At 42.6% G+C, this 24,124-nt stretch overlaps 1 protein-coding gene across 1 annotated transcript; it reads right to left on the bottom strand.

Annotated features, from left to right (window-relative positions):
* Positions 1 to 325: 325 nt before the first annotated feature.
* On the bottom strand, positions 326 to 22,425 carry smc1b (structural maintenance of chromosomes 1B). Its single transcript, XM_033635654.2, has 25 exons — positions 22,273 to 22,425; positions 21,713 to 21,901; positions 20,922 to 21,034; positions 20,043 to 20,246; positions 15,635 to 15,873; positions 15,181 to 15,439; positions 14,076 to 14,216; positions 13,270 to 13,352; positions 12,945 to 13,152; positions 10,938 to 11,123; positions 10,596 to 10,787; positions 10,233 to 10,379; positions 9,891 to 10,028; positions 9,534 to 9,650; positions 8,231 to 8,337; positions 7,589 to 7,730; positions 7,201 to 7,346; positions 6,531 to 6,684; positions 6,185 to 6,283; positions 5,527 to 5,683; positions 5,292 to 5,446; positions 4,763 to 4,914; positions 3,344 to 3,413; positions 1,010 to 1,120; positions 326 to 918 (listed from the first exon to the last, which is right to left on the bottom strand). The coding sequence occupies exons 1-25, from the start codon at positions 22,379 to 22,381 to the stop codon at positions 808 to 810; spliced, it is 3,729 nt and encodes a 1,242-aa protein (XP_033491545.1). The 5' UTR covers positions 22,382 to 22,425; the 3' UTR covers positions 326 to 807.
* Between the last annotated feature and the right edge of the window lie 1,699 nt (positions 22,426 to 24,124).

Genomic DNA, 24,124 nt, shown 5'->3' with positions numbered 1-24,124 from the left:
TATATTTTTTACTGCACTTTATTCACCGGTTCCCTTTAGTCACTTTGCAGATGGAGATTTAAACTCTTGTGATGAGCAGATAAAATAAAATGCTTTGTTATACAGAACATTAAAACACCAAACAGTTACATCATTAAATGTATCTGACATGTTGCACCATCAATAGTAATAATAATGATAATAATATTCTAATAGTATAACGTACAAACTCTTTTTAAATGGGTAAAACTTTCAGTCTCGTAATGTCATTGCGCCCCCTAGCGGCCAATTCAGTCCTCCACATAATAACACAGACAGATAGTCAAACACAGTTTTAACTGTAGATTTAATGAACGGGACAAAGGTCAGGCTGAAAAGCACAATTGGGGTGAAAAACACACAACAAGTAAAATGAACGAGTATAAAAACAAGTAAAACACCAACATCTGTCACTGCAGAACATCATGAAACATCCTGGAGACATCAACAACAGCAAAAACATCTTAGAAACATGAACAGATTTCTTTTAACGGTGTTATATTCACAATCAAACCATTTCAATGTGTCGATCTGTAGAAACAGAACAGCTGTATTTAAGACTCTCTTTGACTTATGTTAATAAAATCTTTCACATGTAGTTAGATATAAACAGAGCAGGCCCCTGAACTACAGAAGTAAAGTAAAATCAGTTCAGTAAAACCGCCTCAAACAGAACTCACCATGTGGTGTTTAAGATTTACTACTTTACCAGTTCACCTCATCTGAAGATGAAAACACTGATACAACCAAAGAACAAAACTTCAACAGACTTCCTGCAGGTGATTCGACCTACACGAGTCCCGTCCTCTCTGCGTGCGCCTGGCTCCCGTTGTCTTCGTCAACCAGAGGGTAGGGTCGCAGGTCCAGGGTCAGAATACGGCTGAACATGCATTCATCAAACTGTGAAGGAGAGAACATCGTAGTTAACGCATCATCATCATGACACACGGAAATCAGAGTTCCTCTCCAACGTGTTATAAGAGTCTGTTACATCTGAGTAGACGCCCAGCAAGGCGTCGGCCTTAGAGAAAAACTCCTCCTTCAGAGAGATGACGATGATCTGCATGTTCTGTCTGGACTCGTCTCTGATGAAGCTGGTCACCTGGTTACAAACAGAACAAGCTCATAGAATCCATACAAATAAGACAACACACTTACACCAGGTCCACACTACACAATATTATACAACAGTTCGTTCCGACCAAGTAATGTGATTGGACGAGAGGCATTCCCTGAGTGCTGATATAGAGTATAACATCACTGGGACATGTAGCTAACAGTAAAATCACTCCGCTCACAGGTGTTATAAATATAAATACAACCATTTATTAACCAACTGTCACACCCGCTACACTGACGCAAACTGACGCTATAGCGTTACACCAAGAAGATGGATATTTTCCCCCAAATTACATTTGAATTAAATTATGAGTGGTCGTCAGGAGAGGACGAGGAAAAGGAAAGCCAGGACTTTTCTGTGCAGACCTCCAGGTGTGTTTGAATCCGGCCGTGCCAACATCCAAGTTTGCCAATGTTTCATCAGCCGAACTGAGCGAAGTTCCACAGTTGCAGATCAATGTAAATACAAAGTAGCTTGTGAGTTCCTGGCGTGTGTGCTACGTTGCCTGGCAACGGGGCGGGGGGAAGTGTGTGTTTCCGTGGAGCTACATAACATATTTAAATAATTTATTTCATCACCTTTTGTTAACATTTCCTTACTCAGTATTGCTGTTTAAGCTGTTGTTGAACTGTTGTATAAAAGCAATATCACACTCGAGGTCGTGACGTTGTACTGTATATCATCACGACTGTAATTGTCGAATCACAGCCGTGACGATATACAGTACAACGTCACTCCCTCTTGTGTGATATTGCTTAATTAGTATGTTGTGTAGTGTGGTGTGGACCAGGCATTAAACCTTATTAAAAACATAATGATTAAAGCAGCTGTGCGGAACTTTTTACCATTTATAAAACTGTCCCTAGTTCGTATCACCCCCCCCTTGAAGATCCGCATATTTATTTAACCCAAATAGACAAAAAAGCCTTTCTCTATATGGCTATTTAGCGTAGCCTCGGTCGGGTCGGACACAGTGGAAGTCAGCAAACCAGAATACGGCACCCGGAGGCGGAAGTAAGTCTGCACGCCTGCAGCCATTAAACCACAGAAGAAGAAGGAGCCGAGTTTACGAGTAGGATTTAAGAAACAGACTAAATGACATGTAGTAGGGAGTAGTGAATGATTTCGGACACATTGCACACTCTTGTACAGTAGGTGGTGGTAGGCACCTGGAAGTTGTTTACAATCTGCCAATAAATTGAGAGAAGAAGAAGAGCTGTGTTTACAGAGTGTTCTTCGAGTAAGCGGTACGCAACAGGCATTGCTGAACACATAACAGTTTTACCAGATGTATCTATAAGGACTTGGTTGTACTTTCGATGTCATGGCGGATAAAGAAGGAGCACCATCTAAAAGAAAAAGAACAGAAGAACAGAAGAAGGATAAACGGGACAGTGATAGGGCTCGAGCCCAAATGCGTGTAAACCTCGGTCGGGCATTCACCAAGTGGAGAGAGCTGAGAGATTTGAAAGGTTTTAAAACTGATCCCGAGTTGGCCCTTTTCCTAATCGACAGGTATGTCATTTTTGTTTTTATTTAGAGAATATACCGCAACTTGTTAGACGTTGTTTCACTTCAATATATGACGACATGGAAGTTATAAGCAAGCTAAATGTAACGTTAGCTGATGTGAACCACTTTTGTCTAGTAACGTTACAACAAAATTATCTGTGACTGTGACCATGAACACAAATATACAGCAGGCAGTTGTCCTCCGTTTATAAGAAATTCAGAGCAACACCAGAACATTTATGATTTTCCTCTCGCTCTCCAAAACAAATGCATGCGGTAATTGCTGGTTGCAGTCGAGATTTTACGACACCAGACTGTGGGTGTCATACCGCTTCAACCAAAGGGGGCACTATAATCAATGAAAACGTAAAGTTCCACACAGCTGCTTTACGTAAAAGACACTCTTATGGTTAGTTTTTTCTTATCGCTGTGCCTAACACAACTTTCCCTGCAACAAAAAAAAGAAGTCGCCACTCTGCTGCTGGAAATCCAAAGTGGACTAACTGACCTGACACACAATGTGTTGTTTGATAGCATACAAAGATCTGATTACTAAAGATTCGGGGTGCGACTAACAAATTGTTTTCATCAGTAAATCTTCTTTTTCATTATTCAATTATTCTTTTATCATGTCAAGTATCAGGGAAGATGACTTGATGTGACACATTCAAACGTTCTGCTCCTGAGTCTCACCTTGCTGATGTTAGTATTGTCCAGGGCTGCGTCCACCTCGTCCAGGACGAAGAACGGAGCAGGGCAGAAGCTGAGAGACATGACACCAGTGATGAAGGTCAAATGTCAGAGCCACAGCCATTAAAAACTGATGTAACAAGTACATGATAATGTGCATCTGAAGGAAAGAAGAGGTGAACAAGTCTTTGATTTACAGAGGAACAATAGTCTCAGTACGACTGATAAGAACGAAGCAGCCATGATGGATTCAGAGACATGTCAAGTGTCTCTTTATCAGAGTTCTTCCTGTGAAGTTAACGATGTGAAAGAGGAGATCATCAGGCTCTCTGAACGACACAGCCTTTACTTCATTAGTCCATTCATCAGTTTAAAAACGTCACACGTTCAGTACCTCCAGGCAACTGTTACCCCCAAAAGAAGAAATGATGTTTCTGAAACATATTTCACAGTTTGTCAACAGCTGTGCTGATTCCTGTTTTATTTTTTGGTTTTGTTTCCATAGCTGTGAGGGGTAATTATCCAGCTGTCCGGCTGATTTAATATCCAGCAAACACAGATTATGTTCAATGATTTTAGGAAACAGGATGGTGGTTTGTCAATCTGTCATTAAAGACGTATTCTTCTGTTTATTGTTCTTGTTATCTGGAGCTCTGATGTGCAGTTTAAAGTGATTAGTTTATCTTTCTGTCTGTAACCTTTGCTTCTCACTCAACACAATATTATAATCACGTGTTGGAATCTGATGTCATCTGGTCTCAGGGTTCACACATTTTCATGGACTACATTTCAAAACTTTTCGATGACTTTTCAATGACCCATAATAAAATTTTCATTTGGGAAAAGCACATGCCTCACTGTGTCTGCTGCACCTGCCGGCCCAGTTACAGTATTTTTCTACACGCACACATGCCAGAGAGTATCGCCTTCTGTAAGCAACGCGCCACACTGTCGTCACATACGCATATAACATCTAAAAGCAGAAAGCTTGGCTGGTATAAATCATGGTAAATGAGAACTGTGCAAGATTTCCATCTATATCAAGCATAAAAAGTTGTCTGAGTTAATTTGCCTTACTTGACATTGCACGTCCTTGGATATGCATCGCAGTGTCAATGCTGAAGCGATTTATCCTGCAGCCCTACGTCGATGCATATTCAAGCTATGTTTTGTCAACAGCTAACTTAGAGGAAAAAAAACTGCTGTTATGTTAGGTAATGTGAAAAGTTATCCCCAAAGATGACTGTAACAATTAATTTCATCACACAAAACAAAATTCCAGGAGTTTTATCAAAACTTTCAGTGATTTTTTCAATGACTTTTCCAGGCCTGGAAAACATCACTGTGACATTCCATGACTTCCCCCACGTTTTCCATGAGCGTAGGAACCCTGTGGTCTGTTTCAGGGTTTGATTGTGTTACCTGTGGATGGCGAACAACAGGGCGAGGGCAGCAATGGCCTTTTCTCCGCCAGACAGATTGTCCATGGACATGAAGCGTTTCCCCGGCGCCACACAGTTGTAGTTAATGCCACCGAGGTACGGCTCGTCTGGATTCTCTGCACTCAGAATGGCCTGAAGCACAAACAGCAGTCTGGTTTAATCTCACTGAGTGGATCTCATTATTTAAAGCACCTGGTCTTGTTTGAAACATCTTCTGTATCACCCAGTGTGAAGTCAACGTATTGTTGACACTGTTCAGGTTGAGCTGAGGAGACTTTCATGAGACAAACACACTGGGGTAGGAACCTTTAGTGCAGATGTACACTGACACCTACTTAACCAAGTTTAATGTTCAGTAAATCAACCCTGAACAGCACACACACTCCTGGTTGGTCTGTCAGGTACAGTCAAGTAAGGCTGATTTTGGAGGAGCACATTCTTTACTGACATGACTGTGGAGGAGGAAGAAAATCAACTCAAGTGCAACGTTGGGGGTTATGTTGTTTCACCTGGGCGCTGCTGTTCCTGCAGATTCTCTTATAGATCTGATCGATGACGATGGACACATGTTCAAAGCACTGGCTGAAGAGTTGTAAGCGACGGGCTTTGACCTGCTCGAACTCCTGACTGCATTTTCTGGCTGCTCTGGTGCTGGCATCAAACGCTGACAGAGGTATAAGAAACAAAGTTCAATTAGCAGTCAGGATACTTTAGTTATCACAGTATCTTAGATTTCATAGATACCATCTGTCACTTCGTGTAACTTGTCCTTCACTTCCCTCATCTTGGCCAGAGCTTTCAGGTTTGGCGCTGTGGTGCGATGCAGCACTGCTTCTATAGAGGAGACCGACTCCTTCAGCCGCTCTAAGCAGGCCTCAATCTCCTCGTCTGCCTGCAGACTCTGTACAAACACAAATTCAGTTCATGTCATAGACATTTTAGAGATTTGTTTTGCTCTTTTGATTTTGCATTTGTGATATAATGATTTAAAGATGACAGGAGGTAGCCAATAGTCTTGTAAGATTTATTGACTAAGACGCGTACTCAGGTTCTTACTGCTAAAGCCTCACTGAAAGGTACTGACAGATGTAGTTTAAAGTAGTCCCTACACACCTCTGTACAGAAGGAGCAGCCACTGCTCCAGAAAAAGCTAAACATAAAAATGCATCTCTCTTCCTCCTCATCCTCGTTATCATCTGCTCATTAAAGTCTCTGGCTTCAGCTGCACATCAACATACAAATGAAACCCAGTGTTTCTCACACACTTGATTTATTTCTGGTCACCACAGTATCAACATTGACCGCTGCTCTAAAATCTGAGCCATAAATCCAAACTGAGTACTAATACTCGCAGCGTGAATACAGCCAAAGCCTATGATGATCATGAGGCTCAATGTCTCACCCTGACTTCTGCGTCCAGGCCAGAGTAGTCGATGACCAGAAGTGCTTCTCTCTCGTAGATGTTCATGGTGGCTGAAGTGCTCTCAGATTCTGTGTCCAGCTACACAAAGAAAAGATTCAGACATCAGATAAAAATACTTCGTCTTTTCATTTTCTTCATCTGCTCAGAAGTCAGTAGGGCGTCTTGTCTTTATGACTCTAATCTGAAGGTTTCTGCAGCTCCTGTTATTACAGGCTCTTATTTTTTCTCAAAATATCATCATTTAAGCTCAAATTAATATCCAGCACATTTCCAGAACTGTGCAGGGCTGGTGTTGAAATGGTAAATTCAGTTCTGTCTGTCGTACCTCCACCTCACTGATTTCATCCAGGCTCCCTGACAGCAGAATGACGGGCAGACTCTGGATCTTACAGGCCAACAGCAGGTTGTGTCTGATCAAGCGTTTCTGCTCCAGGGCCGTTTCTGCAGACATCACCTCCCGTTGAAGCTTCACCAACTCTCTGAGAGAAAGAAAGTGACCATCCAAAACTGATCTTCCTGATGGATTGTAACATTTTGGATTTACGAAATACGGTCTTTAAAAACTTAATATTTTGATGGTTGGTTCATGGAATCAAAATCAATCAACTCACACCAATAAACCAGAATTAATCACATTGCAGAGGAAAGATCCCATAACAATACTGTTTCCTTGTGACCTCAAGGTCTTAAAAATGTTGTTACAGATCATGACTAAAAACAGAGTTCTGTTTAAGTAATAATTTTACAGATAAAAACAACCATGGATCATAGTTAAGTTATTGCCAAGACTTATTCTGTCTTAAGAGCCCTGTCAAACAATTTAGAAGTAATACCACATTTTAATGTTTTATATATGGTGTTTAGAGTTCCCTGTTTGTGCAACTTCTCCCAGCAGTCTGCACAGGGAAAACAATCTGTAACAGCAGCAGCATGTCGTAGCAGTAGCAGTAATAATACTCCAACAGCACAGCAAGTTGTGTTAGTAGTTGTGTTACTTGTTGATTTCTTGTAGGATCTTAGTTTTCTGGTCCAGCTCAGCTTTGGCAGCGGACACCTGGCTCTTCTTAGACAGCAGCTGGTTCTTCAGCTCCAGCAGTTTGCTCTGACCCTCCTCCACCGCTGCCAGAAGCTTCTCCTCATCCTCAGGAGTGGAGTGGAAACATCAGGTCAGAGAGGTCTGCAAAGTCTGCTGAGATGTTCATTTCACATCTGTGTCCAGACACAGAACCTAAACACAGATTTATTCTTTAATCTTATTTGGAGGAAATATTCCAAGAGGAGGTGGGTAATAAATATTAACCATGTTTGTTAGTAACTAAACCTGTTATCCTGGACACCTTTAACCCTTTCATACAGGTGGCAGTTTAACACCTGAGATGATACCTTCCTCTGCTCGGCCATGGTTCTCTCCTCCTTGTCGATGGTTTCCTCCATTTTGCGGTGCTTCTTCTTCTGCTGCTCCAGTTGGTCTTGTCTGTACTCCAGCTGCGCTTTCAGGCGAGTGCATTGACTCTCAAACTCCAGCCTGAAAGGAAAATCATATCAAGGTGTTTATGTTGTAAAACACCTGAGAACATGTCACACATCCTAATATCATCGATGCAGTACAAACACAAATCATGTCATTACACACAACTCTAGAATATTCTGAATCTGAAGTTTGCAAACCCAAGCAGTAAGAACATTTAATTTCTGCCAATTTTTTCAGCACTGGCAAAATGGAAGTGCAACGTCTCAGATGATGTTGGTGTTGGACACTTAAACAGTGAATCTTTTATTTGAGCAACTGTTACAGACATTTGTTGACTGCAGTCATACTGTGATGGTATCTTATGCTTAAGTTAGAAAGATTTCCTCAGATAAAACCCTTATATATAAAAAATATAAATGTGATCTCCTCTCCTTTTCAAGTAAATGTTCATCACTTCAGCGTTTACTACATCATATCACAGGTTTGAACTTGATTTAAGTTCAGCAGATCCAGTATATATATGACTGAAGACAGTGGTGTGTTGTTTGTCGTACCGCTTCTTGTCAAGCTCTGTTTGCTGTTTCAGGTGCTCCCGCTCAAACTCTCTGATGCTGTCCACACCGATCTCAGCACAGAAGTCAGAAAACACCAAGTCTTCCATCTAAAGACACACAACATATAAACCGTTAAGTCAAATCAGGTCAGTTTAATTTATATAGGCCAGTAACACAAAATTTGACTCAAAGGACTTTACAATCTGTACAGCATATGACACCCTCTGTCCTTAAAACATGGCTCAGAGAAAGACAAACTCCCCATATTAACATTTTAATCAGGCAGAAAATGGAAGAAACCTGAGGAAGAGCAAGAGAGGGGGTGATTAAGTTTGTCTACCTGAGGCTGTCAGTGAAATACTTTATTTAACCCTTAAGAGAAAAGTTAGCCGTGGAAGCTACACTGTTGTATGCCTGAAGTTCTGACCCATGAAAATTTAGCGAAGCCACCTCATAACGTGAAACATGGCACTGAGACTGATAAAGATACACCAGTGTGGTATTATTCGGTTCAGTAAAAGCAATGAACTGAAATATGAATGGCCTAAAGTTCCTGGTAACTTCAGCATGGGGGTCAGAACTGCAGTCAAACAGGTTCAAAACAGTGTGCAGAGGGAAAGGGATGTCAGGATTAACTGGTTTTGCCATGACTGCGGTTACATAACGTCACGGTTTCATGACCATAAGGATTGTAGAAGCTCCGATATCTGTGGTATCCTGAATCCTGCACTGCAACTCTCCTCTTGTGAGTCACCTGACACATGTACCAGTTTGTTTTGTGTGAGAGAGAATCGTGACACTCAGCTGATCCACTGAGAAGAAGAGCTGTAAAAATGTCAAGAGGGAACTGACATTCTAGCCTCAAATCAGTGTGGACATCTGCTAAATGACCAGAAGGCTGTTGAAGATGAGTATCTAATTTGCAAAGCGTGCCTTTGAAAAGTGACTGTAAAGGGGTCGAACACTTTAAATACATTACAGCATCTTCCAGACAATCATCCACTGCTCTACGCCCAAGTCAAGGTGAAGAAACGTGACTAACTCATGTTCTAAGCCGGACTTAAGCAGTTTAAACAATGTCTCACTGCTTACTTTTGTTACCTTGTGAGGACATTGTCTCACCAGCGTACGAATCTCTCTCTTTATATGAGATAGTGACATGATGCATTGTTTTCTTCACATACTGTGATATAATAAATTCCCTAAACAATAATTGTGAAAACTGTTAAACTGTGATGTTTCCTTTAACAAAAACTGTGATACCAAATCTGATGTCATAACATCTCTGCAGAGACAGTCGTACCTGACTGATCTGGCCTCTGATCCTCTTCATCTGTTCATCCTTTGCCTCCACACTCTCCTTCTGCATCTGGATCTGAGACTCCAGGTTTGCTAATTCACTCTCCATACGAGAAATCTCCTGAAAACAATCAGCAGATGACAAGACAGAGTAAATACTGTGACACTGTGAGTTCATCTCTGCTCCCTGTGTCACCATGACACAGTATATCCTTGTATTTCCAGTGTGCCTCAGGATTCCAGGTGACAGTGACACAACAGGAGCTCTGATTTACATCCACACATAGAGCTGAGCCATGTCAGAGAACACAGTCTCAGTCATAGTATCACATGTGAGAAAGTCAAACTCCTGCGGACCTACCGCTTGGCATTTCAGGATGATTTTCTTCCGAAGGTTTTCCAGCTCAGTTTTGGAGTATTTGAGGCGAGTCTGAGCGCCCTGAGCCTGAGCAATGATCTGTTTCAGCTCTGAGTCCTTCCGCTTCAGCTTTATCAGATCCTGTCAGAACAAAACACAGTGCGGACGTCAACTGGGAATAAGTTACTGACTCTTAAATAGTAATTTCATGCTAGAAATATACTGTCTGAATATGACAGGACATGTTTGTTAAAAACACAAACAACTGAAGCAGTTTTTGAGCTACAAGTAAACTGACTGAAGTTTACACTGAAAGATTTTTTGACATTTTATGTGTTGACTGACGCGTAACTCTGCTGTCAGCTGGTCCTTGCGTTCCCTCAGCTTCGTCATGTCCTTCTCGTCCCAGCAGCGGGCTTTGGTCCGCAGGTAACTGGAGCCTCCAGAGATCATGCCAGACTTTGTAAACATGGTCCCATCCAGCGCCACTGTCTACAGAAAACACATCTGATTACATGTGCGCTGGCAGTAAAGGCCAACACGTTAGTCAGTCAGTCAGTCAGCAAGGTCAGAGCTTCAGAGATGGCCCACGAGATTTACAGTGCTGCCTCTTTAAGGTCACATCCTTATTTTGTATGATTTGGTGCCAAACAAATATATTTAAACTGAACTGAACTGACTCCAGTGTGGCCGAGGTGCTGAGCTTACCTTGAGGCGCACCTGCCCGTCAAAGGCCAAACTCCTTGCATCTTTGATGGTCTCACAAACCAACGCGTTGCCACAGACAAACTGCACCACTTTCCTTAGCAGGGCGGCAGCTGGGCCAGTGTTAACCTGCACAACATCGACCACCATCTTGGCACCTGACATCTCCCGCAGTCGCTCATTCAGAGGACTCACCTGGGCACACAGTGGTGATGGTGATGGTTATCACTGACACTACATATTCATGTACTAGAGACTACTAGAGATTCTGCACACTGAAATACACCAATAACTTTAACGTCTTTGCCAATTTGCATTTTTCACTCACACAGACAAAGTACTTACATCCAAGTAGTCGATGGGCAGGAAAGTTTCACGCTCAGCTCTCTCCGTCTTGATGAAATTGATACAGTCACGAGCTACTGTCTCTGAGGTAACAACAATGGCGTTCATGTTGTGGCCAAATACTTTGGTGACAGCCAGCTGGAACTTCTTATGGATCGGGCTGCACAAGTCAGACAGACGACCAAACTGAGACAGAAAGGATAAAGTATTTAAAAGAAGTTTTTCAGAAAACAAGTGTGTCAGAAATAATTTCATGATACTAACAAATAATAATTTGAAAATAAAAGATTCCTCTTTAAAGATGCAGCCGCACATTAAGGGGCCGTGTCCACCCAAGCGTTTTTTCGTGAGGCCAGTGTAGGCCAGGGGGCATTTACAGTGCCCTACAAAAGCTGTCACTGTAACTTCAGCCGTTCAGTCGCGGTGGAGGAGGAACAAATACCGCAAAGACAAACCATCACTAATTACATGTGCCAAATAACAACAACGATGGAAGAGAAATCTGTTTATACAGTCAGGCCTATAATTATTTGGACAATGATACAGTTGTCGTCATTTTGGCTCTGTACACCACCACAATGGGTTTTAAATGAAATAATCAATACCTGCTTAAAGTGCAGACTCTCAGCTTTCATTTAAGGCTTTTTTCAAAAATGTAGTATGAACCGTGTAGGAATTACAACCATTTCTTCACACAGTCCCCCAACTTTAAGGGCTCATAAGTATTTGGACAAACTAACATAATCATCAATTAAACAGTCAGTTTTAATACTTGGTTGCAAATCCTTTACAGTCAATGACTGCCTGAAGTGTTGGACACATAGGCATCATCAGATGCTGGGTTTCTTCCCTGGTGATGCTCTGCCAGCCCTTTACTACAGCCGTCTGCACTTCCTGCTTGTGTTTTGGGTGTTTTGCCCTCAGTTATGGCTTCAGCAAGAGAAACCCATGCTCAGTTGGATTCAGGTCAGATGATATGACTTGGCCATTGCAGAACATTCCACTTCTTTGCCTTAAAAATGTCTTTGCTTTTGCAGTATGCTTCAGGTCATTGTCCATCTGCACTGTGAAGCATCGTCCAATGAGTTTTGAAGCATTTGGTTGAGTCTGTGGTGGTGTACAGAGCCAAAATGATGACAACTGTATCATTGTCCAAATAATTATGGACCTGACTGTATATTCTGTTTCCTCTCATGAACCCACACTGACCAGCAAGTCCGTCCTCTCTCCCTGATGCTTCAGCTTCCCCTCGTCCAGAGCCAACATGTTTACCTCTGCAGATATTCTGTACCACAGTAACCAGACGCAGCCAAAGTGTCTCAGTTGAAAAAACGCTGCGCCTCCAGAGCGCTCTCAAACGCTCCCAGCTGGGTGTTTCCTGAGGAGTGCCTGGCTCTTTCAGCACTTTGGTGGACACGGGGTTTAAGGGCAACATGAAAATAGCTCTCAGTAAGTATTAAGGCAGACAAGAGACCTTTAAAAATAATTAAATTCTAAATAATGAACGACCATGTAGTAAAGTGGTTTATAGCTACAGTATATTTTAATGATGCTTGAAGGAAAAAAATGTCTTTTGATTTGTAGGGATTATATGGAGGGATTCATTATAATCTTCCAGGGAACTAAATTGAGCCTGAGAGGAGTTATATCAAGAAGTGATGTTTCTATCAGGACTGTGTGCACCTCAGTGCTCTCCAAGGTGCTAATACTACAGCTGGGAACCTCCAGCTTACCTTCTGCAATCAAGGATAATCATCGACTTCACCTGTTTCCTGCCCTTTATGTGTGCACATACCACAGAAGAACTGTCTAAGTTCTATTTGTTGTTTTCAGCGCCATAGACTGATGGTCACCAAGTGAGATCAGTCAGATAGCCTTGTTTGTGTGTCATGTTTTTTGTTTTACTACGGCAGTAAATTCCTTAAACACATCTTCAGTCTCCTGCCTCTCACTGCACATTGGTCCCTACTTTATTCTCTCTGGTCATTATGCCTCTCTGTCTCTTACCACACTTTCAGGGTAGAGCCTGCGGAGCCTCTCCAGCAGCTCTTTGCGCTGCGTCTGACGACTGCTCTCCTGACTATCCAGACAGGCATTCCCCAGCTCCTCCAACACCTGGCCCAGCTCCTGGTTCACCTCCTCGCTGCGCTGGCGGCCCTGCTGCAGCTCTGCACTCAGGCTCTTCTCCCGCTGACGGTAATCCTCAAGGGACAACCTGAAACATGCAGGAACTGATTTTATGTCCTGATTTTAGGAAGTATACGTCACCTCCCTGACAGTCAGCTTTTACTGGCTGTACAGCCATGCTGTAGAAGTTATGCCCATGACGTACGTGCAGGACTTGGTGTAGTCCTCCAGCTTCTCTGCTCTGCGTGTCAAATCATCCAGCTGAGTCTGGTTGTTCCTGATGGCAACCTTCAACAGATGATGTTCCAGGAAAGGTGTCATTAAAGCAGCTGTAATTTATATTTTTACAATAACAAAGTAGTGCAGCAGATAACGACTTAGATACTGGATAGCGTAATATCCCAAGTGCTGTCTTTTCCTGGTTTCAAAGGCTGCTTTACAGTAAAGTCATGTACTTTTCTGATATTACCGGATTATTCTAGTTGTTCTATTATTTGCCTTCTGTCTGCTCTTAGTCATTATATCCACATTACTGATGATTATTTATTAAAAATCTCATTGTATGAATATCTGTAAAAGCACCAAAAGTCAGCCCTACAACATTGTTATCGAGGTATTTGATCAAAAAAGAAATGATGACCTTGTGATATTTCATTTTCTCCACATTGGGTGATGACATGTCAGTGTTGTTAGGGCTGGGCGGTATACCAGTTTGTACCGAAAACCGGTATTTATTTTCGTTATGATATGAATTTTTCATATACCGCAATACCGGTGAATAGCCCAAACAACGTCCGGAACATGCGCGGTGGGAAAGTGTTTCAGCAGGGACCCATTTGTTTCTGTTGTCCAAAAGTGGCCAAAGAAATGTATTATTGCATGTTTCAGGACTTTTCAGGACTAGTATTAATCACAGATTCAGCATGAAACATATTGGACACGTGTATTTCAGCAGCTGTGACTGTTAACAAAGATGTGACGTGGCAGCACCAATGTGGCCCCTGACAGTACCTCCACTTCCTTCTTTCTGCGCTGGTCGAAAGCCATCTTCTCGTAATCCGCTCTGACCTCCCACTGCAGTTTCTCAGCCTGCTGACTGAGGACCGCCCCCTGCTTTCGGGCCAGCTCCTTCAGCTCTGTGTATCGCTCCATCTGTGGCAGAAATACAGTCAAAAACCCACTGAGGGTGTTACAATAATGTCAGGGTGTTTTTCCCCTTCATTTATCAAGGTATCTGCAGTTCAGTAATGTGGCTCTTGACAGCCATCAACAACCAAAGTTGACTGACTTTAACTGTCTGATTAATGGACTTTTGCCATCAAGGGACATGTTCAATTTTGCATCAGCTCATAATGTAGTTCCTTGCAAGATAAGCGTGTGTGGTTGTTACAGCTCTGGCCGTATTTTGATATGTGTCTTAGTTTTCTGTGTCCTTCCTCTGACTGAGTTTTGATTGAGAGTGAGTGCTCTGTATGTGTGAGAATCTCTGTCTCCTAAACTACAGGTGTATCACACTGATTGGCTGGAGTTGGGGCTTCAGTCTGAGGGAGCGTCAACTGCTGACTGCAGATCAAAAATCCTCTGGGTTTCAACAGTCTGACAGCAGCAGCGCTCTGTCCTCGGCCTCCAAACTATTATTATTCTCTATGTCAAACCTGAAGGTTTCTCCTTGGTGACTGGTTCACACTGAGTTATATTTGCTTCACTTTATTGTTAATCTGAATTTATTTAGTCACAGTAATAAATAACTACTTAAACTGCAATCCTACTGTGAGGCATCTGTTTTGGGGTCTGGGGAGGAACAGCTTTTTACACTTTTATATTGAGCTTCTGCCCCCCATGACGGAGGTGTAACAGTTAGATCAAATTAAATTAGAAACATGTAGTGGATGTTCAAGTCTGTAATCATGATATATTGATCACAACAAAACCCCTTAAATCTCTGCTATACATTAGGACCAGATAGTCTGAAGTAAAGCTGCCAAGGAGCTGAGCGATGACTTGTGCTGCACAAAACGAAAACATGATGGCCGACCAGCTCCCAGCAGTGACATTTTAACTGACTTTTGGTTTGACTGGACTTGAGAGGAGTCACCATTGTTTGACAAACACTCACCTGATCTTCATCCAGCACAATGTCTCTGCCCGGGGAGGCTCCCCTTTCCTGTACCTGCCTCTCGTAGTTCCTCCAGGCCCTCTCCAGGTCAGAGATCTCCTGCCGTCCCTCTGCCAGCTCCTGCTCTTTAACAGCCATCAGCCTCTGACTCTTCCTCAGGGCGTCATGGACCTCCTCAGCCTTCTTCATGTGATGTGAGGTGTTCACCTTGGCTTTGATGTACTGGGATCGAGACTGGGACAGGATGTGCTCCTGGGCGCTGAGTGACAGAGTCAGAGGAGGCTTAGGTTAACACAGACCACCAGTGTATTTATATGATATGCCTGTTTCATCAGAACTGAACAGATGCCATCATCAGAGGCCTGGCTGCCTTTAAACATCCCTACACAGAGGAACAAAGCAGCTGGTGAGGGACAAACAAAATATGTCTGGGTGTTTTCTGATATACACACACCTGATCTCCTTCTCGACGTGCTGCTGCTCTCTGTTGAGGCGTCCATGTTCCTTCTTGTGGGTTTTGACTGTCTGTTCTGCGTTCACCACTTTACTGTTCTTAGCGGCTGCAGCCTGCTGTTTCTCCCTCAGGCTGTCGCTGAGAGCATCGATGGCGTTCTCATTGTGGTAGAGCTCAGCCAGGCTCAGCTGCAGGCGGGTTTGGTAAAGGTCATCCACCAGTCCCTGGTACCTCTGGGCCTGGAACAAAATGGAGGTTGATGGAACCAGCCATTTGGTGGGTAGGAACACTCAAGAGAATCTAAGGCCACTGAACTACAGTACAGCTGATGTTCAACAGTCAGTTCATGTGAGGACACATAAATCAGTAATTAAAGATGCTCTCCTCTTCCTCCATCAACAGAATGAAGGCCAGGATAAAGCCCCATAAACAAAATAAATAAGACAAGAGAGTGAAGTTTAAAAAAATCACTTTATGTCATGACATTATGCTACATCTGTATAGCAAGAACATTTTTTCTACAAATTCGGGAAGTCCATTATGCTCTACTTATGACCAGGGATGGGCACAGTTAGTCGACACATAAAGTATGTCTGACTCCGAGCCTCACACACTGGCGCCAGGTGGATGTCTTCTTGAAAGACTTAACCAGAGAGGTGCTTTTGGGGACAGGAGATCCTGCTAGCCTGGATGTATGTGTGTTTGTATAAGTTTGTGTGCACACCCATGCATGAGAGTTACCATCTGAGTGTGTGTGTTTTAAATAGAGATAAATCTGGACGTTAAAAACTCAGTAAATAAAAGTGATTTCTAAGTGTTATTCATTGTGTTGTTGTCATGCTTTGTAGGATAACGTCTGATGTTCATAACGCACGGTGCAGAATGCCGCACAATTCAGTGACATCTAATATATGATTTGGTTATTTAAAAATGTGATCAACGATTTCAAACGGCTTTTATAATATACACATTATTTTTACAGACAATGTTTAACCTTACAGATTAAATTGTGTTACTAATTGTGTTTCCTGAGTGTTTTCTTATCTCAAACGACTCAACTAGGGCTGGGTGATATGACCAAAATCTCATATCACTCATATAGGTCATTTCATATCCCCATAACGATACATATCACGATATAGCACATTTTAATCCAATGAATAAAAAGTCCCCCCCCCCCATGTTGTAAAGCAGAAACACGCCCAAAATATGAAACGATAGACATTTTTCTCTCGTCACACGATAAATATCGTCACATCACACAGCCCCAGGCTCAACTAGTCTAAGGGTTAACTTCCATTTAAACGCCAGGGACATTAGTTGTTGGGGATGTCCCTAGTTCTGCCCACTGAAGCTGTATTTCAGAATACCAGCCTGAGAAATTCAGGCATCAGTTCAGGACAGATGGAATTCATATCCATCATGATGTGCTACTTTACAGTCACACTGCATCACAGTATGACCACCTGCGCCTCGGTGCAGCCCAGACATCCACAGCATTTTATCACAATGCAATCACAGTTACATCATGGCCTGGCTCATTGAGCTCAAAATCCAATCTGAGAGCAGTTAAAGTGTCCAGAGACCAAAATGTTCGTCTGATAGTCCAACGGTGTCTGAGGGGCTGAGTCCAGCAATTCTCATAACCATCCAAAACTGTCAATCTGACACTCACATCCACCACACAGGGGAGTTACAAAAAAAACACATCTGTCACTTTTTGTGTACACAAGCAGATCCATCACTGTGAAGGCCTCACAGGACAGATTGTACAAAAGTGTGTCCTTGTATCGCCAATGATGACCAGGTGTCTCCTCTCTATATGACAGCATGTTTTCTTACCTGTCCTTAATGTGTCAGAACAGCAACACTTCTGCCGTCATGCAGGGTCAAATTAACTTTTTAATTTCAGGTGAACCTGTAGTGAAAGCTGAACTAAGTTATGTTACCAAGTTATTCAATGACAAGTCTGGATCATTCTGGATGCCTTTCTTTTGTTTAGTGCTGCACGATTTGATAAAAATGTGCGATTGCGATTATGGTGGACAATATCGCGATTTGCGATTGCGATTACAATATAATTACAATAAAATATAATAAATAAATGGTATCATGAGTCTTTTTGCTTGATTCAGTGTTTCCCCTACATTATATTAGGGCGGCACTGACCTGACAGTTATTGTTATGGACAGACAGTGAGTCAATGACCATCAACAGACCGAGCACAGTCAAACACGCTGCTCACACAGCAGCGCAGCATGGAATTGTACACACAGCGGAGCGAGCATATGTTGCGTTCAGGCGATGTCATGTAAATGACAAATTCCAGCGTCATAGCACAACACAGCAGCGTGTCAAGTGGGCCGAACCCGAGCAAAGTTGCTCAATTTTTCATTTGTTATGGAGTCCATGATTTCCCTGTGACACTTACAAATGTTTGCTTGACTGTGCTTGGATGTTGTTTTATGAAGCTCTGGCAGCTTTCAGTTGTCTCTTTGTCTTTAACGTTACACGGCTCGGCTTTCTCTCGCATGCACTCTTTCTACTTTTCCTTTTGCTGTCTCAAGTGCTGATATAGATTGGTCGTGTTGCCGCGGGACGTGGCGACTTTAACTTTTACACTTAAACAGCACGTCTTTCTGTTCAACGTACCTGAATTCAAAGTATCGCCATGTAACAGACGTTTTTTTCGCCACCAACTCAGCCTGTTCATGGTCGAGCTCATGCTCTTCTTCAGCGTCTGTGTTGGTCACTGCTGCACGCCGGCTGCACGCACCAGGACAGCTTGTGGGCGTGATGTCAACAAACTCCACACACTACAGGAGAGGCAGTCACGTTCACAGGCACACACGTTAATATTTATTTAGCCTACATTAAATCACAAATCGCAGCCTTTTATGCGGTTATGTAATCGCACAGCCTGACATCGCGATTGCGATTGCGATTAGATTAATCATGCAGCACTACTTTTGTTGTTGTTGTTTTTATGTTTTCAGGGAGACAGTTAAGTCCCTAATTCTGGAAGCAGCAAAAGCAGCATAAGCGATGGTATTGTTGCAGCCTTGTATTCTCTTATTGTTTTCTTATAGGAAAATTAATACAAGCCACAAGGGGTGGGGTGATTCATCCACGTAATTGACTACGAAAAATTTTGCAAAATGTGCGTCGGTGCATCACAAAAAAGTAGGCTGCACCTGGTGAAAACATGGATTCCTCCAGAGAACAAGTGCAGATGAAAACCTCGCCTACAAACTGAAAATGACTTCTCTCAGCAGAACACATGCAGCGCACAGATACTCATAGTGAAAACACCCCAGAGCTCTTTGACAAGATGGCAGCAGAAAGCACCGTCCTGTTCACTTTTTGTCCTACCAAAGCATGATCTATCAGGATTATCCACACGCTGAATGTGTTTCTGCTTGTAGTAGTCACTTAAACTTTCTGCACCGCCGCTAATGATACTGCATGTGTCATCTAACAGCTGTTTTATATTTTCTGTTTCCTTTCACGGGCATGCAAAAGCAACAATATGATTTAGAGATTAGACTCATTTTAAAATATTCCACTACTATCATTGTTTTCAAGAGACTATGATTGAATAAAATATTTAAATATTTATGAGACAATTTTTTTATTTTTGGGTAATTCATATTAATTGAGTTATAACAAAATAACCTTTTGAATGATTGATAAATTAGTCGTTAGATTAGTTGACTAATCAAAAAAATCGTCATATGAATCGATTAAAAAATAATCATTAGGTGCAGCCCTACAAGTAGTCTCTTACACAGACGCCGATGACATCAGCACGCTGGCTGACTTTGTCGTCTGTGGACACTCCCATAGGAAAGCTGTAATAGAACTAGTGCCGGCTCCCAGAGGCAGTGATGTGATTGGATCCAAATCCGTGTACTTCCATACTTCCTCGACCAACAGCTGATTAGCTTTGCCTTACACCCACCTACACTGGAATTGCTGTTCCCCAAATTGTTGTCCGTAGTGCAACAGAAAAGGAAGTGTTCAGTGCATCGCAAGAAGAGATTAAAATGAATATGATTTCATTTGATTCAGCTGCAGAGCTGCAACGTCCACAAGATTGGAGAAATTAAGGATTTACAGCGCGCCGTACCTATGGCAACGCCGTCACGTGGTCTGGATATCCCCGCCCATTTCTATAACAAAACGAAAAAGGAATGTCCCCAGACTCCCATTTCGAAGTAAGGGACGCTGGTCACGCGAGACTACCCTACAAGTGGCCTGCTCTCAGCCAGACAGTTTTTCTGTGAGTGGTTATGAATGTAGCAGGAAAAATATCTGCAAGTGTGTGGTGACTTTGAGGACTGGAGTGAGCAGGCCACCGTAGCTGGGTGTACAGACGGATCCTATTTTTATTTTTGCGTGACTTTACCTCTGCTCTTTCCTGGGACACCTGTTTCCTCTCGACAGTAGCAGACTTCTTCTTGTTGAAGTGAAACTGAGTGTCCTCTTTGGCCTTCAGCAGGGCCTCTTTCTTCTTATTGTACTCTGCAGCGTACTCATTGGACTGACTGATGGTCTCAAACATCTTGGTCCTCTCCTTTGGGTCCTTCAGAGCGATGGACTCCACTGCCCCCTGGTGAAAAACATCGGGACCAACACACTTGTTTGTAAGGCATTATAACAACCAGTCATTATAAATGCTCACAGTCACACCTGATTGTTCTTTAGTTTCACAAACTGGGTCACAGAGCTTATCATTCATACAGCTGTAGGTCTCCTCACTATGAAAACTGTCTCGGCAAAACAGCATAAATATTTTGGGTATATATCAGGGCTGCACAATTAGAACTTACACCTTCACATTTAAACTCACCCAACACTGCTTTCACTGCTGATTAATAAATCTTTAAGACTTTAATAAGGTTCTTCTTCACCTGAACTCAGTGAATCTCCTAGAAGTTAAATACACTGTATAAATTAAAGTGTTTATTAAACACATATCTTCGACCAAATGGAATTTGATTGTTATTTCAGGTCATCTCTAAAATGTAGATATATACAGTGATGCGCTGTACAGTGTTGCTGATGCTGAAAAAAGGATGGGTTATGGTAGCAGGGTAATAAAAGATTTTGAATACCAGTTAGTTTTACAAGCAGGTAAAGTGTAACGACGCCCTGTCTGCAACAAAGAAAATTCGCCTGCAAGAACACAATGTCCAGAAGAAGCTTAAATAGTTGTGGCTTTCTGGAGGATTTGCTGAGTATCATGAGTATGAGTATCATCACCAATTGTTCTAACAGCGTTTACCTGGAACACAAGACAGTTTTGAGCTTTGGTCACAATGCCGATCTTCTTCAGCTCCTCTGTGTATTTGGCCAGAGTGACACGCACCCCGTTGATGTGAAACTCAGAGGAGTCACCTGAAAAATGCAATAAACAGCAGTTATGACAGCACCTGATATATATCAGACCTCTGCAAATAAAACTGCTGTTCATCCTTCTATATGATACTAACGGGGACACCTGGTGAAATATTTCTTTCTTTCTTTTTCGACTGTCTAAAATCTCTTTGATTAAAGTAGAATTGAAAATAAAAGCATTTAAATTCTGCAGACCTTTCATTTCAATATCATGACTTTTGTTATTATTACCCTTTCTAGGAATGGATTAGAATCTCTTTGTGTTAATGCATTTATACAGATCCTGTTTTTTTCATCAGCTGTCTAACTATCAACTGTATTTCGGGCCCATGTGTGTGAATATATATAACAAAAAAATGTCATTTCACCATGCAGGGTTAATAAAGTTCACCTCCTTCCTCCAACTTCTTCATGCACCAAAATGACCAAACCAAATGGCCTGTGTGACGTTATTATGATGACTACATTACTTGGATTAATGGTTATGAATTCATGAATCAGGGCCAGAACAACAGTCATGACTGAGGAGCAGGTCTGACTTTACTGTGGAGCTGGAAGCTCATCTTTACAGCTTTATCCCCCATCACCTGCCCCCCATTGAAACAAACACCTGTGGCTTCCTCAACAGTAAACTACACACCTGTAAATATTATGTACAACTAAGCTCATTAAACTGACCTACTATGGTCCGGCAGAAGGCCGTCTCCTGGTCCTCATCGTCGCAGTACAGCATGGCGACGCGCGCGGTGTCCTGCACCGGCCGCCCGATGTGGGCTCCGTGTATCAGGTCCCGGAGGTGCTTCACCCGGAGAGACGCAGCCCGCTCCCCCATGACAAAGCTCAGGGCGTCCATCACATTGGACTTACCTACAGAGTTTTAACACCTGTAACTTGTCTCTGAATAACTACATTAACATGTAACTTCCAAGCTAACACCCAGCTAACCTACATTTTAAAGAGCCTAATTCATTACTTAAAATATATAATTTACACAAAACAGAGATGCTCTAGTTTTTATATTGCCTACAACAATATATCCAGTTATTAGTTAATATTTCAAATTCGTAAAAAGGGGGATATGTAAAAATTTGTCCAAGAATTAGCCCAGTTAAAAGTAGGGAAGCTAACGTACTTTAGCTAACTAGCTCAATTCAACTAAGCTAGCTAGCTTGTTAGCATCGCCAGCTAACGTTAGCTCGTTAGCTAGAGAGTTAGCAACCGTTATACAAAAGACTTACCGGAGCCGTTTGTACCAATTATACAGTTAAACCTCATGAACGGACCGACAACTTTCTTCCCTCGCCATGACTTGAAGTTTTCAATATCGATTTGTTTCAGATATCCCATTTTAATCCCAGTCAGTGGAGTTAATCAGGCAGCTAATTAATGTGTCAGAGGAAAAGTCAGCTAATCAAAGGAGGCGACAACTAGAGGCGGGAAGACAACTTGTTCCTCTTTAGAGGCACAAAACATATTTTACTTGTTTCTCCACCTTTGTAACTTATATCAGTTCATGTGCTATATTTATCTGTAGTTAAACATACAACAACCGAAGTAATAATAATATTAGGACAGTGTAAAGGTGTAGTTATGAGTGAAAAATTTACTTGTCTTGTATTTGCTCAAAATACACTTAGGGACTGTTCATTGTCAATGGGGGGGGGGGGGGGGGGGGGGGCATGTAAAAACAGATTCTGTATAAACAGTTTCTGTAAAAACAGAAATTACTGTTGGATTTTTAAATATCTGATGGCTCCTCAGACATCGCAGCGACGAATTCTTCTGTCAGAAAAAAAAACAAATCTCAAGTCTGATCTTAAAATAGTGATATTTCATCAAAATCACTTTATTCTACATCTCATGTAACACTTGGCCAAAAATAAACCGTTTGCACGACAAGCGTGAAAAACTGAGCCATTTTTCAACTCCAGGATTTCACCTTCAACTAATTTCTGAATAATACATTTGCAGTGTTGGAGGCAGGAGGGGTCTTTCCAAGCCAAAGCTGCAGGTTTGCTGCCCTCTCCCACAAACCTGCAGCTTTGGCTTGGAAAAGACCCCTCCTGCCCCCTGTGTACGACCCCAGCAACGCTCAAACACATCCTGGTTGGCTGTAGGACCAGCTTCACTCAAGGCAGATACACTTGGAGACACAACCAGGTCCTCAGGTGTCTAGCTGACAAACTTGAGTGTAAGAGGGTATTCATCAACGCCCAACCCTTCAACAACCAGGATGCGCGCCGACACCCACCGTCGTTTGTTAAGGAGGGAGACAAGCTGAGGACCCACCCCTCAACCCCTGATCTGGGCCCACTGAATGCAGCCAGGGACTGGCAGTTTAGAGTTGACTTGGATCAGAGGCTCATTTTCCCCCCGGAGATCGCGACAACCACCCTGTGACCAGACCTCGTCCTTTGGTCTAATTCCTCCCAGCTTGTTTACATCATTGAACTGACAGTCCCCTGGGAGGACGCCATGGAAGAAGCGTATGAGTGCAAGAAGCTGCGGTACTCCATCTTAGCAGCTGAGGCAGAGGACAGAGGCTGGAAAGTAAAGGTGCACCCGGTGGAGGTGGGGTGCAGGGGCTTTGTAGCCAGTACAACAGCAAAGCTCCTTAGGGAGGTTGGAGTCAGGGGACAGACTCACAGACAGGCCATTAAAGAGCTGGCCAGCACCGCTGAGAGGACGAGTCATTGGCTGTGGTTGAAGAGAAACGACACCATCTGGGCCGCTAAGGCAAACAGCTAACCCCGGGACACACACCCAGGCTTGATCAACCTGTGGTGGGCCTGCCTCAGTGGAGGGTGTCTTGTGTTGAATGGCCAAAACACCTGTCGGTGCTGAGGTACACAACTGACAATGTGTCCCGGCGGTAAAGCCTCATAGCAGCCATCTTTCAAGAACTTCCCATGAACAAGAAGTGGTGCTATAAGAGGGACTGCAACATCTAGTCCTTTCAACGAACAAGTTAAATGTTATGTAATTAGATCACAAAATAACTGTGATTGTAATCAGTTACACGTAACGAGAAAAAAGATGTAATTGAAAAGAAATGCCAGGTGTTACATCTCAATTAGTTGACCTGGTATA

This window comes from Epinephelus lanceolatus, chromosome 5 (assembly GCF_041903045.1).
Source record: "Epinephelus lanceolatus isolate andai-2023 chromosome 5, ASM4190304v1, whole genome shotgun sequence".
Taxonomy (NCBI): domain Eukaryota; kingdom Metazoa; phylum Chordata; class Actinopteri; order Perciformes; family Serranidae; genus Epinephelus; species Epinephelus lanceolatus.
The sequence above is the reverse complement of the archived record's forward strand: the minus strand, read 5'-3'. Positions and strand labels throughout refer to the sequence as shown.

Coding starts and splice junctions, on each gene's coding strand:
- smc1b (XM_033635654.2), bottom strand. CDS start 22,381: ATGGGATATCTGAAACAAATCGATATTGAAAACTTCAAGTCATGGCGA. Junction 21,902..22,272: donor AATTGGTACAAACGGCTCCG/GTAAGTCTTTTG, acceptor AAAACTCTGTAG/GTAAGTCCAATGTGATGGAC. Junction 10,029..10,232: donor AGCTGACAGCAGAGTTACGC/GTCAGTCAACAC, acceptor TTGTTCTGACAG/GATCTGATAAAGCTGAAGCG.